The sequence below is a fragment of the Typopeltis vanoorti genome, chromosome 5, assembly GCF_054136105.1.
Source record: "Typopeltis vanoorti isolate ZY-2024b chromosome 5, IOZ_Tvanoo_1.0, whole genome shotgun sequence".
NCBI classification, from domain to species: Eukaryota; Metazoa; Arthropoda; class Arachnida; order Uropygi; family Thelyphonidae; genus Typopeltis; species Typopeltis vanoorti.
In genome coordinates, this window is record NC_143553.1 from 65,152,633 (window position 1) to 65,170,275 (window position 17,643).

At 37.4% G+C, this 17,643-nt stretch overlaps 1 protein-coding gene across 5 annotated transcripts in view; it reads right to left on the reverse strand.

The window, feature by feature from the left end:
- LOC150106482 (3'-5' exoribonuclease 1-like) overlaps positions 1–17,643 on the reverse strand; it is a 170,474-nt gene that overhangs the window by 82,642 nt on the left and 70,189 nt on the right. For all 5 annotated transcript variants that reach the window (XM_090393151.1, XM_090393153.1, XM_090393152.1 and 2 more), the window contains exon 4: positions 1,790–1,873. In XM_090393151.1, the coding sequence (XP_090249277.1) occupies positions 1,790–1,873 (84 nt within the window). The remainder of the gene's footprint in view (positions 1–1,789; positions 1,874–17,643) is intronic.

Consider the following 17,643-nt stretch of genomic DNA (forward strand, 5'->3'; position numbering starts at 1 on the left):
TTAAAAATTCTTGATTCAGTGTAGAAGCAATTAGATTGATTACTGACTCATTCCTCACTAATTCACTACATTTTCTTTCACACATTTATTCAACTGCTACTGCTTTCATTTTCTTTGATGTATCCTCACTCTTCTCTAAATCTCTTAAAATGTGCAGCATGTACTTAACTCCTCTTCACAGTTAAACTCCAAACTGCAGAAAACAATTTTCTTCGAAAATTTCTTCATTTTACTGCTATCCTTTGGTACTCCCCTTCCTCATTTATTTCCTATTTTCTCTGAATCCAACATGAACAGGTTTCTTCTTCTTTCTCCTCATCTTTCCATTCCTGATATACTATAGGTTGAACAACCTCTTGTGGGATTACCATTACAAACACTAAATAAATAAAATAATAGTAATAATATAAAAATACAGGCAGCAGTCCCCGACTTATATAAGAATCAAGTTCTGCAAACTTTACATAACTCGAATTTTATATATATTGGATTTAACTCCTCGTCCATTAATCACACATTATTGCTTACAGTACATGTATGCAGTAGTGAATTAACATGTTTTAAATATCATTTCTATTTCGTTTATAGGATGCACACACAAATTAGATTTCAGTATGTAATTATTAATGCAAAGTAATATATTAAGTATAAATAGTATGAGAAAATATGGGGAAAAAATAGTTTAATTTGACATTTCAGCCTTCTGTCTTCTTTATATAAAACTCTTGATAATGGCTAAAAGAATCATCTATTGCTCTTTACAATTTTAAAGACAACAAGCCATTAAGATCTATCTTCTAAATCTTTGTCTGCCTTCATACTGATGTTATATCTTTACCAGCATTATTCAAAAATTTCTGTCATGAAAAAGTGCTACATAATGGAAGCATCGTGTTTATGAATGTTGCCTGCATGCATAGCAAGGGGAACTTAGGGTAAAGACATTTTCAACACCTGCCATAACACATAAACCAACTTTGAAAACTTCTAAATATGCAACACATATTACATACCTGATACAGAATTTTTCAGAATTATCAGATAGTTTTTTTTTTTTTTTTAAAGATCAATTTTGGTGCATGGGTTCACATTTTCCACTTCTGTCTTTCTTTTTCCATCATGATTGTACTCTACCCTAGCACACACACAAATACTAAAAATTATCAAAGTGTATGAATACAAGTACACAGCAAGTTCATGTTCAATAGTATGGAAGGTGCAAGCATGCATCACTGGTGGACAACTGCTGCTGTTAGGTGACATGAAATAACATGTAAAACTTTCATAACATGAATTTTTTTCATAGTCCTTTCAGGATAATTTGTGCAAGATTGAATTTACATAAGTCAAGGATTGCCTATACAATATAATATTTTTATAAGAAGTAATTTTTTTTTTTATATGCAGGAAACAGAATCTCTCTTGTTTTTCTAATTCTTAAAACTAAGAATTAGTTTCAAGAATGAACAATAACTTTTTTAAAAGTTTAAGCAATGTTATCAGGATGTGAAGAGAAATTATCTCATGATACAATCAATATAGCATTTGCTGAATACTCTAAATTTGCATGTGATAACCTTTATACACTGTTCTTTACATTCCACTGATTTACTACCTGCTACATTTTCCTGCATGGATTGTTTATCAAAAATGTAGGATGCCTTTATTTAATTCATTTTTAGTCCAATAATCAGTTATTTAGCCAAGCTTTCAGCATGCAATATTCATTATTATATTTCACTTTCATTATCGTTTCATCCATAGCAATAAAGAAAAATCTATTTCTTACCTGTGTAATTCCAGTGAGTGCTTTACAAAATTCTGATAAGCATGGATTTACATGCGGTTTACAATACTCACGAAACTCCCCTACCTAAAATTAAAAATAAAGAAAAAAAAGTAATTTATTTTACTGTGATGCATCTACAATGAACACACACACACATATATATATATATATATTATTCATATACTGACTGATATCTGAGAATTAGAACAAACAATTAAATTTATTAAATACGCAACATGTTTCATCGGAGTGGCCGACTTCTTCATGTGTGAGAGAACATAGAAAGCAAATAAAAACACCATAAAGAAGCATTGAGTCACTATAAAACTATAAATTCGACTATAAAATACAGTTAACTTTGAACTGGAGCTACAGTCCATGTTAAAGTTCTATTGTTAGACACCTGTGCGCATGTGGCTTCACGAGTGCGGCAATATCTAACAGCAGAGCTGAATGAGTCCGGTAAATTGTAGCTGAGGTTACTGTTTATATGAAGAGGGTCCATAACAATTTCTCTAGATTCAACTATGCAGCGTTCTACCTTGTCATGGCATATGTGAAGGTTTGAAGTTGTCCAGTTTATCTCATGTTGGCGGCCTTCATTATTTGTGTTTACTGAAAACAGGACATGGCTTGAGAGGGCACTAGCTCTGGTTCTTTTTGTAAGCAATGTCTCTTAGGTGTTCTTCGAGACGTAGCAGGATGGATTTTTTCGTTTGACCATAGTATGGTTTTTCGCAGTTACGTGTGATTTTGTATACACCTGGGAATTGTAGATGGTTGTGAGCTTGTTTGTATTTGCTTAAACTTGATCTTAGTTTGGGAAGCGTAGAAAAGCACGTTTTTATGTTAAACTTTCCCAAAATTCTTCTTAGTTTCTTGGAGAGAGTGCTGATGTATGGCAAGGAGATATAACCTTTGGGATGTCTTGTGTTTCTACATTGCTTCGTTGATGGCAGTATAGTTGTTTATTGATAGTTTTTGAAGAGCAGTCATTGTTTTTGAAGGTCCTCTTAAGATGTTGTAGTTCATTTTTTAGTTCTTCATCTGACAGTACAGATCTAGCATAATGCGCTAGAGTTGAGATGATACCCATCTTCTGTGCCGGATAGTGATGTGAGGACGCATGTAGGTATCTGTCTGTTGCGTAGGTTTTCTAAAGATGAAGATTTTTATGGAGTCAGATGTCTTAGTAAGTTTTATGTTCAGAAAAGGTAGAGATCCATTTTCTTCAATTTCCATGGTTAATTTGATGTCTTGGTGGAAGTTGTTTAAATGATTTAAAAAAGTGTGAAGATTGTCAATACCGTGTTCCCAGATAAGGAATATGTAATCAACATATCTAAGCCAAATTTTTGGCTTAAATGTAGCAGAGGAGATTGCCTTTTGTTCGAAGTCCTCGAAAAAGATGTTGGCTAGTATTGGAGAAAGGGGGCTGCCCATTGCTAATCCTTTATTCGGTTTGTAAATTTTTCCTTCAAATTCAAAGTAGCCAGAGTTAACACAATGAGATAGCAGAAAAAATATCTTCTTTGAAATCTTGTTGCTTAATATATTGAGAACTCCTTGAGTCGGAATGTTTGTGAAGAGAGCTACTACATCAAAGCTCACCATGATATCAGAAAACTTGAGTTTTATATTCTTAATTTTAGAGACAAAGTCAGTTGAGTTTTTTTATATAAGAAGGAGATTTTCCTGCAAAACCTTTTAAGGATGATGCCAGATATTTTGATAATCGGTAGGTGGGTGAGTCAGTACCATCTACTATAGGTCTCAGTGGGCAGTTTTTTTTGTGTACCTTTGGGAGACCGTATAACCTTGGAATGAGTGGATGTAAAGAATGAATGGAAAGGCATATATTTCGTGAAAGTTCTGCCTTTTGTAATGTATCTCCCTCGTTGGGTCCCTCTCAATTTCCGAGTATGTATCTGACTCTAACAACGTTAAGATTTTTTCACGAGTCTGTTTTATTTAGAACTACAGTTGCATTGCCCTTATCGGCTTGTAGAATAACAATGTCTTTATTTTTCTTTAGATTTTTGATTGCAAGCCTTTCACCAGGGGAGATATTATCAGATGGTGGTTTTGCATTATTGATCGCAAATATTGCTTCAATGCGAAGTAAACTTGCGTCCGCAGTAGGAATTAGTGATGTGGCTTTCTCCATCTTAGTTAGAAATAGTTCTTTGGGAATGCTTTTAGGTGCAAGGACAAAATTGAGACCTTTTCCGAGTATTTGTTCTTCGTTATGATTTAGAATGTACGACGATTTGTTTATCACCAATTTTTTAAGTCTTTCATGAAGATTATTAAGAGTTGGCTGTTCTTGTGTTGACTTGAGCGAATTGAACAAATCTTCCTATATATATAGGAAGATTAATTAGAATTCAAATATAGATTTTACTGCTACTTTCTTAATGAAGTTACGTACTACTATGCCATTTAAAAAACTGACTACTACCTCTTTATTGTAGTTAATAAAACCAGAAAAGTAATCTGTATGCTGAATTTATATCAGTGGCTTAACAGATATTTGTCCACGCGGTTAGCCTAGTGGCTTTGTGCTTCGCAACCATATGTCTGGAGAAGGAATGTCCTAGGTTTGATTCCCGTTGCTGACAAGAGGAGCTTAAGGATCTTCCTCAGCCATAGCCAAGTTAGCCGATCTTGGGCTTGGACAGCAGGGTTTTTTCCCCCAAGTTAATCTGTGGTTTTTCATCCCGCAAGCAGGCAAACTGGCCCCGTAAACACATGGATCCACAGCCATAAATACTTAACCCCCCCCCCCATGAGGGAGCTCAACTCGCCCCAATAGGGACGGAGAAGAAAAGGGAGGGAACTCCATACAGCTGCTACCTAGGGATTTTTAATATAAAACTCCCAAAATCTTGGGAAATTTGAACAAAAGTTTGAATTTCAATATTTTTGTCATATTTTACTATTATATTCATGAATTTTTATTTTTTTTTTTATATTTGAACTGCATGAGTGCAACCTTGTAGACTTCATGTTAAAAGTTTTTTCACTTGGTTCTACTATCAATTAAAGATGCCAAGAAATTATATTCTTGGTTTCATCCTTATCCAAGTGTAAGCAAACAAAGTTTGTACGTATCACTTCTGGGTCTGGAACTTTATTCTTGAGGTCTCCCACTAATGAGACCTCAATAAAGGTCGAAACCAGTCTGGGTACTGGCCCTTCCCGTAATGCATAGCATTATATATGTCTGTAAGGATATGTGCATTGCATTATGGAATACTAAAGCAATCGATGTGAAGTCATTAGACTGTGTACGAGTAGCCCAGTCGTGAAGTGACTTCATGTGCAAACTTTGTTTGCTTACACTTGGATAAAGGATGAAACCAAGAATATAATTTCTTGACATCTTTAACTTGTAGACTTCAATGCCACCAAAACTTAGTCCCATCTAATCTTGTGCAAGAAAGATCTCACACTCCCTCCCCTAACTTTTGATAATACCCAGATATCCAACCACAATCAGATTTCCCTTCTCTGGCTAACCTACACTTCAAAGCCTTTCCCGGTACAACTACATATCAGCCATGGATTCTGCAGCTGCCAAAAAACTTAGTATACTCTTCCATTCAAGGCACTACTTCTCACCTGCTCACTCCATACAAATCCCAAATCCACCCAATCATGGAATACTGATCACAGATTTGGGGTGGTGCATCAAAATCCTCTCAAGATTGCCTGAGGCAATCCAGAGGAGAGCAACAGAGTTAATTAATCTATCGCTTTCTCTTTCTCATAGATATTCATTTTTCATCTTATGCCTATTCAACAGATACTTTTATGGATAGGATTTTGCTGAACTGGCCATTATCATTCTTCCAAAACCGTAACACAAGAGCAACTTAGTCAACACACATATACATTCCAGCTCCAAACTTGCCACACCAATTTCTCTGCTTCCTCTTTCATTCAGTTTACCTCTGTTCTTTGGAAAACAGTCTCTCTGTCTTCCTCAAAGACTATAACCTTCAGATTAAAAAAAAAACTCAACAGGTTTATCTTTTCTATTCACCCTTTCATCTGCGCATAGCACTGATAAACTCTAGGTCTTGCATTATTTGCATACTTTGAATGATATATCTTTATATATCAGTAGCATTGCATGCCCATTTAGCTTAGGTTGGGTGTGCTGTTGTGTGGCCTACGCAACCTTCCCTACAAAATTCACATCAATTTGATCATATGATTGCATTTTTATTGGTGTATGAAAGTTTTAAGAGTGCATAGTGCATCAGTGCTCATCTTAATGGGTCCAATGCAATTGTAGGATAACTTTGAATACCTTAAGTTATCAATTAATATAATTTTAAATACAGAAAGCATAAAGATCAAATGAACAATAGCTATGCTTCATGTGTTACGTTTATGTGAGAAGCACAGAGGATTTATGCTTTGTGCTTCTCACATAAACTTAACAGAAGCACATAACTTGGTGCTTCTCACAAAGCATAAACTCTTTGTGGCGATAGATTATCACTGGCAAATCCTGGAGTGAGCCATGGATAATTTAAATTTTGTTGCAATTTTTAAATACAGCCACATAATATGCACAGAAATTGGAAAAAGTAATCCCTTGGGAAATGATTATTTTTCCAGATTGAACAACAGAAAGGCTGAAATAACTCTTTTTTGACTTATTTATACAGAAGTTCCAACATCCTTCGACTATAATTATACAATCTGCAAAACTTTGACAGAAAATGGGACATTCAGTACATCGTCGACACTGTTTCCCATTGTAAATATGGACAAAAAAGTTATAAATTATTTCTGTACACCACAGGTAAAGGACACTATGTCCATTTTTTATGCATCCGAAGTAAACGGCTACTTGCTGACTTAGTGCTCTTTACCTCAATACCATGATGGCACATAGTGCCCTTTCCAACTGGCTAATCCACTTATTATTGCACACAGGAGATAGTGCTTTGCACAACTGAAAAGAGCACAAAACAAAACATTAAAATATACCTAAAACTCAATTCAGTAAAAAAAATGGACATAGTGTCCATGACCTCCAGTGTACAGATTTATAGAAAATTATATATTAAAAACTTGGCTATAGCAGTATCCTAAACACATCAGCAGCTCACACTTCACACATGCAAAACAGATGAAACTCAGAAAACAAAAACAGCAACTGATGACAAATGACAATGTTCAATTGGATTGATTGACTTAATAGCCAATCACAGCCACTGATTTCTGGATGCTATTGTCTCAGTGCACACCCTGCCTCGCCTTCTTGGTGGTTTAAAATCACTGGAACACTAAGAATGTGATCTGTTATGCCATCTGCAGTTCAAAGGTCTCAAAGGCATCTGCATTTGTGACCATACACCTGGACTATTAATGTGAATGTAATGCAACATTTACATCCTGAAAAGTGTCCTCTTCATGAAATATCAGTATATTGTGCTTAATTTTAGGAATCACTATGGGAGTCTTTAAAAGGAATAAATGCTAAAATATAATATCAGTGATATCGCTAGGTGTGCAGAGCATACCTAGAACACCCTGAATATACACCCCCCCCCAATATCTTATCTATCGGGGGAGGGGTATATTCAGGTGCCCAAGGTGTTGCACGTGCGTTCATACCGCTCCTGCCTTCTCCCACCTTTTATACGTTTATCCGCAAGGAAGGACTTAGTTTTTTATATAGCTATATTCTCCAATATGAGAGCTATCTACTCATAAGTCATGTACGCGTAAGTGTGGTGATAAGTGATTCGTGACAGTTTTCTTCCCCTGGTGTATCAGTTCCTATATACCTTAAATTTTGACACCATAATTCCTTCTTCGCCACCTGCACTCCCCACCTGCAGCCAGTGAAGGATTACCTGCCATGGCAACCGCACATTCATGTACTACCAAGGATTTAGCAATTCAAAAATCCCCTACGACTTCGGACCCGGAAGGAAGAGCAAAGTTCACTGGAGCTATGGACGTGGAAAACAGGTCAGTCAATTCAAAAGCTTATGCTAATGTTGTATCAAATGGAAATATCCTATCAACTCCCGAAACACTGATCTCACACACGAATGCCACATCAGCCAGCAGTAAACTGATTAACGCAAAAATAACTCCCACTGTTACCAATGTCATTTCCCGAGAAAATGGAATTGTTATTTTCACCACCAAAGAAAACATCCTATTAGAAGATTATCAGTTGGCGAACACCAAAATTGTACCTGCAAAAAATATTACTGATGCTTCCTGCGTAGTCAGTACTGTGCAGGTGTTATTTAGCCGTATCTCATGGGCACAAAACGTACTGAAAAAAAAAGTAGATATCTGCAATTATCACTTCGAAGCAACCCCAATGGCACTGCCCCCGACAAAAGTAACAGTATCGAATGTTCCCTCTGAAATTCCTCATCGACTCATCAGATCCATGTTATCACGATACAGTTCTGTCTCAGGAAAAATACGCACATTGTCAACAGCCACGAAGAAGCCCGAATTTGCTCATGTCAAAAGCTTTCGAAGACAGGCATTAATGCACTTTCCAAACAACGACGCACTAAATAACCTTCCAAAATTAATCAACACAAAATGGAATCATCTACACTTTCTACCTATCCCTCTCATCACAGTGCTTCTTCTGTCATGAAGAAGGTCACATTAGGAAACAATGTCCCTATATTGCCAACACCTCATCAACAAACATCCCAGCCCAGAATAGCAAACCGGCTGAACAGAACAACATCGTACATAAAGAAAATCAAAGCATAGAAAAAAGTAAACCAAAAATTCTCTCCCCATCATGAACTTCAGAGGAAAGAAAATCCCAAACTGGAAAAGACAATGCTCATGTCGCTGTTGAACACCTGCCGAGTAATGAGATCCAAGGCTCTGATAACGAAGTCTCACAGCATGAAAAAATGGATTCTCCCAACAGAGATAACAAGGATGAACTAATTAAAAGCAATCCCCAGACCCAGCAACCAGAATCACCAACCCAGCCTCCCACTAATTCAAAACCTCACCGTATAGAAGAAACAACTCAAAATGGCCTTTCATCACCTGCAGTCAGCCAAGGAGAAACAGAGTTCCCAGATGATGAGAAAACTGTACTTCCACATGACGACCTAGAAGAAGGGGAAGCTGAGGGGGAACTTCCCCACACTGAGGGTCCCCTAACCATATAGCAGCTGTCATCCTAAATACAGAAAGTGTGAGGCTCTCCTCACAAATTAACTATAGCCCTTAAATACACCACAAGAATCCTGGAACTAATATCTCAACTTCAGGACCTACACTCGAAACTGAAATGTAAAAAGAGTAGAGCAGAGGTTAACAGGAGTAAGCGAATCTACTACCTAATTAATGGGATACAAACACAGTACCAGGACCAATATTAGATTAAACTTACAATCAAACTTTCATAAATCATAATGTCGATAAGCCTTTTCTCTCTCAATGCAAGAGGATGTGCCTCTGCTCTATGCAACAGAATAGTCATTGACCAGGTACAAAAATATCATATAGACCTAATACTTCTGCAAGAAACAAACATTAACTCCTCGTCCAATTTATCCAGAAGATGGGCATAGTGGCCTTATGACTTACAGCACTCTGCAACCCAACATCATGGAGCAGGAGTTAGCTTAGGTGTACATCGCAGATCTCCCTACAAACTGAAAGTGATTGCTGATATACCAGGATATGCCTTGTATGTTCACATAATAGCACCCAACCATAATACCCTACATGTGTTCAACATCTATATACCACAGCGGGATACTTTGCCATCGCAAATCCTGGATTTCATTCAAAACCATCTTTCTAGTATAGACCAAGAACATGTCATAATAGCTGGAGACTTTAATTGCACTCTTGACCAAGAAAAAGACAGACTTCGATGTGCTGAACATCGTAGCCAATTAATAAACAAACTTCAAACACTGGTAAACGATAATGAACTCATTGACATCTTTCGATGAGTTCATTATCAAAATCCTATACATTGAGGTCAGCAATCACAGCAACAAATAGGCCACTCTACCAAGGACGACTGGACAAATACTATATTTCCAAACACACCTTACCTCTAGTTAGAAACATCTCGCACATTCCTTCCTACATCTCAGATCATTGCTTCGTCAAGCTGCAACTTTCATTATCTTTGGAAGCATCCATATCAGGAAGTGCCTATTGGATCTTCAACAATACTCTCCTGAAGGATTCAGCTTATATAATAAACACTCCGGCTTTAATAACCAACCTCACTCACTTGAAAGTGGATACAGAACCAATGAAAACATGGTGGCCCCACCTAAAATCACGAATAAAATCCTTTACACAGATCTACAGTCACCAGAAAAATCAACAGAGGAACATTAGAATCCGACAACTTGAAGAACAGCTCAAGTATCTCCCAGAAGAAAGCCCTGAATATCACTCTGCCTTCCAAGCCATGCAAAGAAACGCAGAAATATTGGCAAAAGGTGCCCTACTTTGATCGTGGCATACACAAATCAAGCAAGGATGTCCCCTCTCCGGTCAATTATACACACTGGCCATAGAACCCGTCTTAAAAAGAGTACACGATATCTCCAAACGAACCAGCATAATAGAGCCACATCAAAAAATAACCCTATCAGCATATGCCGATGACGTCACTGTAATAATCCAAAATGAAGAAGAAATGACAGTAACCGAGGAAGCACACAGACTATATGCACAAGCCTCAGGGGCCATATTAAGTTCTGCAAAAACCACTGGCTTGTGGTCAGGCAAGTGGAAGGCTAGAAATGATTCTCCGATCGAATGTACCTGGTCAAGTGAAGGACAAAGATACTTAGGTGTGCACCTTGGCAACACCAAAATATATAACACACTAAACTGGACACAGCTGCAAAACCGTTTTAAACAGGTGCTAGGTAAATGGAACAGCATTCATTCCATGTCTTCACTTAGAGGTTAGTTAACCAGATGGCTGCGAGTGTGTTATGGCATACACTCAAAGTACTCACACCCCCTGAAGAATTTCTCAACCACATTCAAAAGGCAATCAGACATTTCCTATGGAACAATACTAACTGGATAACATACTCTGAACTCTGCAAGCCACTCAATAAGGGAGGTCAAGGCCTGATTTCCCTTGAAAACAAGATCACATCCTTCAGGATAATCCTACTAGTAAAGACACTTCAGTGCAGTCGTGCTTACGTAATCACCTTCGATTACATCATAAAATCATCCACCAGAGGACTTACACTTTCCACAATCCTCTGAATGGCCAGTTCTGCACCATCTCCTCTTAAACTACCTCATTTTTACAAAGATGCTCTACAGCGGTGGAAAAAAAGGCGAAACTTCATCACACACTGACATGATCAACAGAGTCAGCTGTACTAACAGAACCACTGTTTTCGAACAGAAACATAACAAGTCTCGCAACTGGCCAGCCGTTCTTTTTCCCTACATGGAACTGGGCAGGAATAAGAATCATAGGGGACCTCCTAACCCAGACGCTAAACTGGAAAACACCAACATGCCTACCATCGAAAAACTCAAAAACAATACCAACTGATGCAAGTTGCTATGATAAAAGCCTTCCCAGATATCGCTACACCTCAGGGAATCCATATTTCTTCTAGAAACTGCAGGGAGCCTACCTTTCATGTTGCATCATCAGAAGTCTCACTTCCAATTCTTCCCTCCAACTACAACAAAATATACCACTTCATCATATCAGTCTCCAACTCATCCATTCGTGTATTCATCATTAACTCTCTCTCACCTACAAGGTTGCACATGCCACTCAGTTTTCAGTGGGATCTTCCATATAAATCGAGGTGTGCCAAACCAGATTCCGACATACAGTGGAGGCTATGGCATAACATCTTGCCAACTCCTACTAAGTTCCGGAAATTTCAGCTAAGAGAATCGGATCAGTGTCTATTCTGCAAAGTTTCAGGCACCTTGGAACACACATATCTAACCTGTCCTGCAAACAAAGTGATAATCATCTAAGCCCTGAATACAGCCTCTAGCACCTGCAACTATGCATGAAGCAAAGAAGACTACTGGAATTTAGTACGCACAGAAGAGAACAGACACAGAATATGCAATTTCCTCTTCATCTGCACCAAGGCCATCATTTACAGTTTCTACCTTAAGCACACAAGAAATAACCAGCACCCATTCATCACTGAATCGGAACAAACCTTCTTGTGTAGCCTACGTCAGAAACTACAAAGCAGGCTTTCACTGGAATTTGATTATTACAAAGAAACAGGAACTGTCGCAAAATTCATAGAGGAGTGGAATCCAACTGGTACCCTGTTCAGGATTGCCGACGACAACACACTATAGCTGAAAAATAACTAAAAGTGATGCTGAACTGTAATATTGACTCTTATTGAAAAGAAAAATCCTGTCTACCACTAATGTATTTTTTCTCTTCATTTCTATTGTATATCTAAAAGGAAAATCCTTTTTTGTATGTAATATACATTCTTATAAAAGGTAAATAGTCTGTTTTTGTCAAGATCAATTCAAAATTTAATAGACAAAAGAACTAACATCCTATCTTGGTACTCTCTAACACAATAAAAAATTAAGTTTACAGCTTGACATTTTGAGTTGATCATAAATTGACTATCTCTCAAATTTTTAGTAAATTAATGCAGCCATACCTGCTGAAGTTTCGGGAGTGCTTCATTGTTGCTGCTAACTATAAAAAATAGTCTCACAGACTTGTACCAACTACATTCTTTTTTGTATGTAATATACATTCTTATAATAGGTAAATAGTCCGTTTTTGTTATCTACCTTCCAATGAATATTTTATCAAGTTTAATAATAAAAACAATTTGAATATTTAAAAAAAATATCTGTCTATCTGTGGGTTAGATATATATATATAAAAAGATATCCAATTTAAAATTTAATGGACAAAAGAACTAACATCCTATCTTGGTATTCTCTAACACAATAAAAAATTAAGTTTACAGCTTGACATTTTGAGTTGGTCATAAATTGACTATCTCCCAAATTTTTAGTAAATTAATGACAAACAATATTATGTTTTATATTAAACAAAATTAATGACAAACAATATTAAACAGGAATTGCATGCAAAAAAGAGGCTATGGAAGAGATATAAGGAGACAGGTGAAGAGATGCATGAGGAATATAAGACACAGGCCAGAAGAGTGACTAGTGTGGTAAGGAAAGCGAAACTGGAATATGAGAGGAGATTGGCCCTAAGATCCAAAGAAAATCCTAGGGAATTTTTTAGCTATGTGGCCAGTAGGAGGAGAAATGACTGTGGAAGAATGATATTGTGGGATAAAAATGGGAATAGAGTGACTGATGCAGAGGACATAGTGGAATTGTTTAATGAACACTTTATTGGAGTATTTCATCCTAGAGGAGTCAGTTTTAATGCTAGAGGGATAGGACTGGTTCGAGGTCTGGAGGTACACGAGGAGAGTGTGTTTCAGATACTGAGTACTCTGGATATCAGTAAAGCTGTGGGACTGGATGGTATTTAACCACGAGTTTTGAGAGAATATGCTAGGAAATTGACAGTGCCTTTAACGTGGCTTTTCAATGAAAGTCTGGCTTTGGCAAAGGTGCCCAGGGAATGGAAGGAAGGTAAGATAGTGCCATTGCATAAGGGTGGTAACAGACTGGAAGTGTCTAATTATAGGCCAGTCTGCGTGTCATCAGTAGTTGTTAAGATCTTGGAGAAAGTAGTGAGGGACCGTATACAGCATTGGGCAGATGAGGGTAATGTTATCTGTGAGAATCAACATGGATTTGTGAAAGGACGCTCTTGTTTTAGCAATATGCTAGCCTTTTATAATAAAGTTTCAAGAACATTAGATGAGGGAAAGGCATATACTGCCATTTTCTTAGACTTGGCGAAGGCATTTGACAGGGTGCCACATGATAAGCTGATATTTAAGTTGCAGCACATGGGTCTGGATGTCAGATTGGTCAACTGGATTCAGGATTGGCTGTCTGATGGGTATCAGAGAGTTGTGTATGGTGGAGCAGTTTCCAGGAGGCAGAGGGGTACAAGTGGGGTCCCACAGGGCTCAGTACTAGGACCTATATTGTTTAACCTTTATATCAATGACATAGCCAGTGGATTGCAGGGGGATATTCAGTTGTTTGCGGATGATGCAAAGCTGGGAAGGATTATTAGTAATAGTGCAGATGTGGTAGCCCTGCAAGAGGATTTAAATAAGCTAGATAGATGGGCAAATGAATGGGGGTGTTGGTTTAATGCAGCAAAATGTAGCATTTGGGGTTTGGGAAACATCGATGGGATGCTGCATACTCTATGGGAGGAGTTATACTGGAGGAAGTAGGGGAGACAAGAGATCTGAGGTTGATGATTGATAGAAACCTGAAGTTTAGGGGACATGTTGCAAAGGTGGTGAAGGTAACACAGAGGATTGCTGCTATTATGAGAAGGACACTGACCAGCAGAGATAAGAGGGTTATCATTCCGTTGTATAAGTCTCTGATCAGACCACACTTGGACTATTGTTCTCAGATTTGGTCCCCAGGATTTGAAGGGGATAAATTAACTGTGGAAAGGATACAAAGACGGATGACAAAGATGGTTTCAGGACTGTACAAGGATAGTTATGAGGATCGGCTGAGAAAATGTGGACTGCAGAGTTTGGTGGATAGAAGGAGAGGTGATATGATTGAGACTTTTAAACTGTTGAGAGGTGGTTACAGGGTTGACACTGGGGAGTTCTTTCGCTTGGTTGAACAGTGGGAAGGAGCGATGACAAGAGGCCATCCCTGGAAGTTACGAAAGGAAACTGTGAGCAAGAGGGTAAGGAGTGGTTTCTTTGTGTGGAGGGTGGTTGAGCCGTGAAATGCATTGCCTGATGGAGTGGTGGGAGCGAGAACGGTCAGTGAGTTTAAAGAGTGGTATGATAGACTTTGTGTTTCTCAGGGGGGGGGACCTCCCCTCGATGAGTCTTAACAGACTTTATGTCTTAGGAACGACCTCCCTCGATGAGTCTTTTGACTCCTTGGAGGCCTGAATAATAATAATAATGCAGCCATATCTGCTGAAGTTTCGGGAGTGCTTCATTGTGGCTGCTAACTATAAAAAATAGACTTGTACCGACTACACAGTACTGTAGTTTTGTTCATTTTAATCTCGTATGATGTGGAGAACAAAGTGTTGTTTGCCACTCCTGATTTGCTATAATGACAACAGCACATGTATTTCTTAAGTTCTCTGAGGTATATGTCAATACATCTTGTCTAACCAAAAAAGACCAAAATGCAGGCAAAGGAGGCTTTATACTGGATATGTTAAGATAGGATGCCAACCATTTTTTTTTGGTTTTGGCCAAACAAGCTTCTATCTTTATTATCATGGGTCACACACATGCATGATATCATCATCATCATCATCATCAAATTCCTGACATGTACCCTCAAGGGGGGGGGGGGGTGTACAGGATATGATAGTACTATATGAAAAATTTACATCATTACTAACTTCCTATCTACAATTTTCCTCCAAATCAGTCTGTTACTTGTCAGGACTCCAACATTATCAGATCTTATATTTCTATCGTCTAAGGCAGTGCTTCCCAAAATTCTGGACGTCAGGGCCCCCTTTATAAAAATTAAAATATTTCACGGCTCCCACAAAATAAAATCGTAATTGAGACATATTATTATAATATTTATTGTATTTATATTCAATACTAATTTATAATTTATATTCAAAAACATTTGCAGCGAATGTTGCAAAAATCAAATGCAAATATTAAATTTTTAGCATCTTACATACATATTTGACATGGCACATTATCTCAGATTTTTATATAGATAGATATATTGTTATTGTATATTTGCATATTGTACACAAGCACATGAAACATTAGACGATTAGTAATAAAGAATTAAAAACATAAAAGAAGTTTAATAATAATTTAATGTGATGGATGTGTTTCAATACTGCTACACAAAAAGTCAATATCAGGTGAAATATTTGAAATGACTATTCTAAGATTTCTTTCCAATTTTTCCATTGATAAGCAGGACCTATGTTTATTTTTAATTATCAATAAACATTTCCGAGAGCTGCTGCTGCTTCTAAGAAAAGTCTCTCTTTCTTGAATTTGCTGTGGTGGAGCATGGTCTCTCTGTCCCCCCCTCACCGAAAATTCCGCATCCTATATAAAAATCTCGACCCACTTTAAAGCCCTCACAGAAAATTTAAACTTTAAAGCCCTCACATCTATTCATGCCTCTAATCTTTCTCAGGACTCTCATATCTGTGGTCTCTAGTCTTTTGTCAAGTGTTTTACTTCTGACCCAGCTCTCAGATCCATAAGTTAAAACTGGTTTGAACACTGTCTTGTATACAGCTAATTTAGCGTTCCAACTAATTTCTCTCTTATTCCATATGAATTTATTCAATTGACTTCCTACCATACCAGCTTTGTTAATTCTGTTGTCTATTTCCAAATTTAATTTACCATCTTCACTAAAAAATCGTGCCAAACCAGCTGAAATGTTTTACTTGTTCCACAGGTTCTCCATTCACAACGCAGCTGACCATTTTCAACGATTCTACCTATCTTCATTGTCTTTTTATTGCTGACCTTCATACCATATCTATTACAACAGTTATTCAATTTAGTCAGGGAATCTTGCAGACTTACAGCGGATTTATTTAGAAGTATAACATCATCCGCATAAAGCAAAGAGCTAACATTAACATCTCCAATTTTGACATCAGGTTTAATACCACTTTCCTTCATAATGTGATCCATATAGATAATGAATAACAGAGGGAATAATGTACATGCTTGTCTCACACCAGATTTAGCATTAAACCATCTTCCTGTACTTCCTTCAATTCTAACCGCTGACTTACAATTCAAATAAAGACTAAGTATTGCTTGATATAATGACCCATTGACACCATAAAACTGTAGCGTATTGAATAGTTTCTCTCTTGGCACCTTGTCATATGCCTTTTCCATATCCATATATTATTATATTCCCATGCTTTCTCAATTATTTGTCATAAAGTGAAAATCTAATCCTGACAGCCTCTATTTGGCCTGAATCCAGCTTGAAACAAGCTTTTCTTCCACAATTCTTCTCAACCGTTTCTCAAGTATACTTGATATATCTTACCAGGAACACTTAGTAATGAAATGCCTCTGTAATTCTCACATTCAGTTTTATTTCCCTTTTTATATATGGGTACCATGAGAGCTCTACTCCAATCATTGGGAATTCGTCCCTCTGTCCGGTACCTCTGAACTATGCAGTGCAGCCACTGTAAGACTTTTATACCACCATACTTCAGCATTTCTGATCAAATATCATCTACCTTCCTGCTGCCTTTCCACATTTCAGGCCTTTGATGGCTTTTTCTACTTCAAGTATGGATATGTACTCCTGTTTGCATACCTGCTAAGTGTTTTTTTACCACTGTGCTATCACTGTTGTTTCATTTAGAAATTTTTCAAAATAATTACTCCATACTTCAAGGATATCTTTTTCTCCCATTTTCATGTCACCTTTATCATCTCTAACTCCTTTTACAGCACTCTTTCCTCCATTTCTAAGCTTCTTCAACAACCTCCAGAATATCTTATCACCTTCTTGATATTTATTTTCTATGTTCTTGCCAAAGTCCTCCCATGACTTTTGTTTAGCTTTCTTACATTTGTCTCTGTATTCTCTAAGAGCACAAGCTGACTTATTTGCCAGGAACGTTTGATATGCTTTCTTCTTTTCCTTCACTGCCTCTTTAACTTCCTGTGTCCACCATGGAGTCCTGATTTTTCTATCCTTGC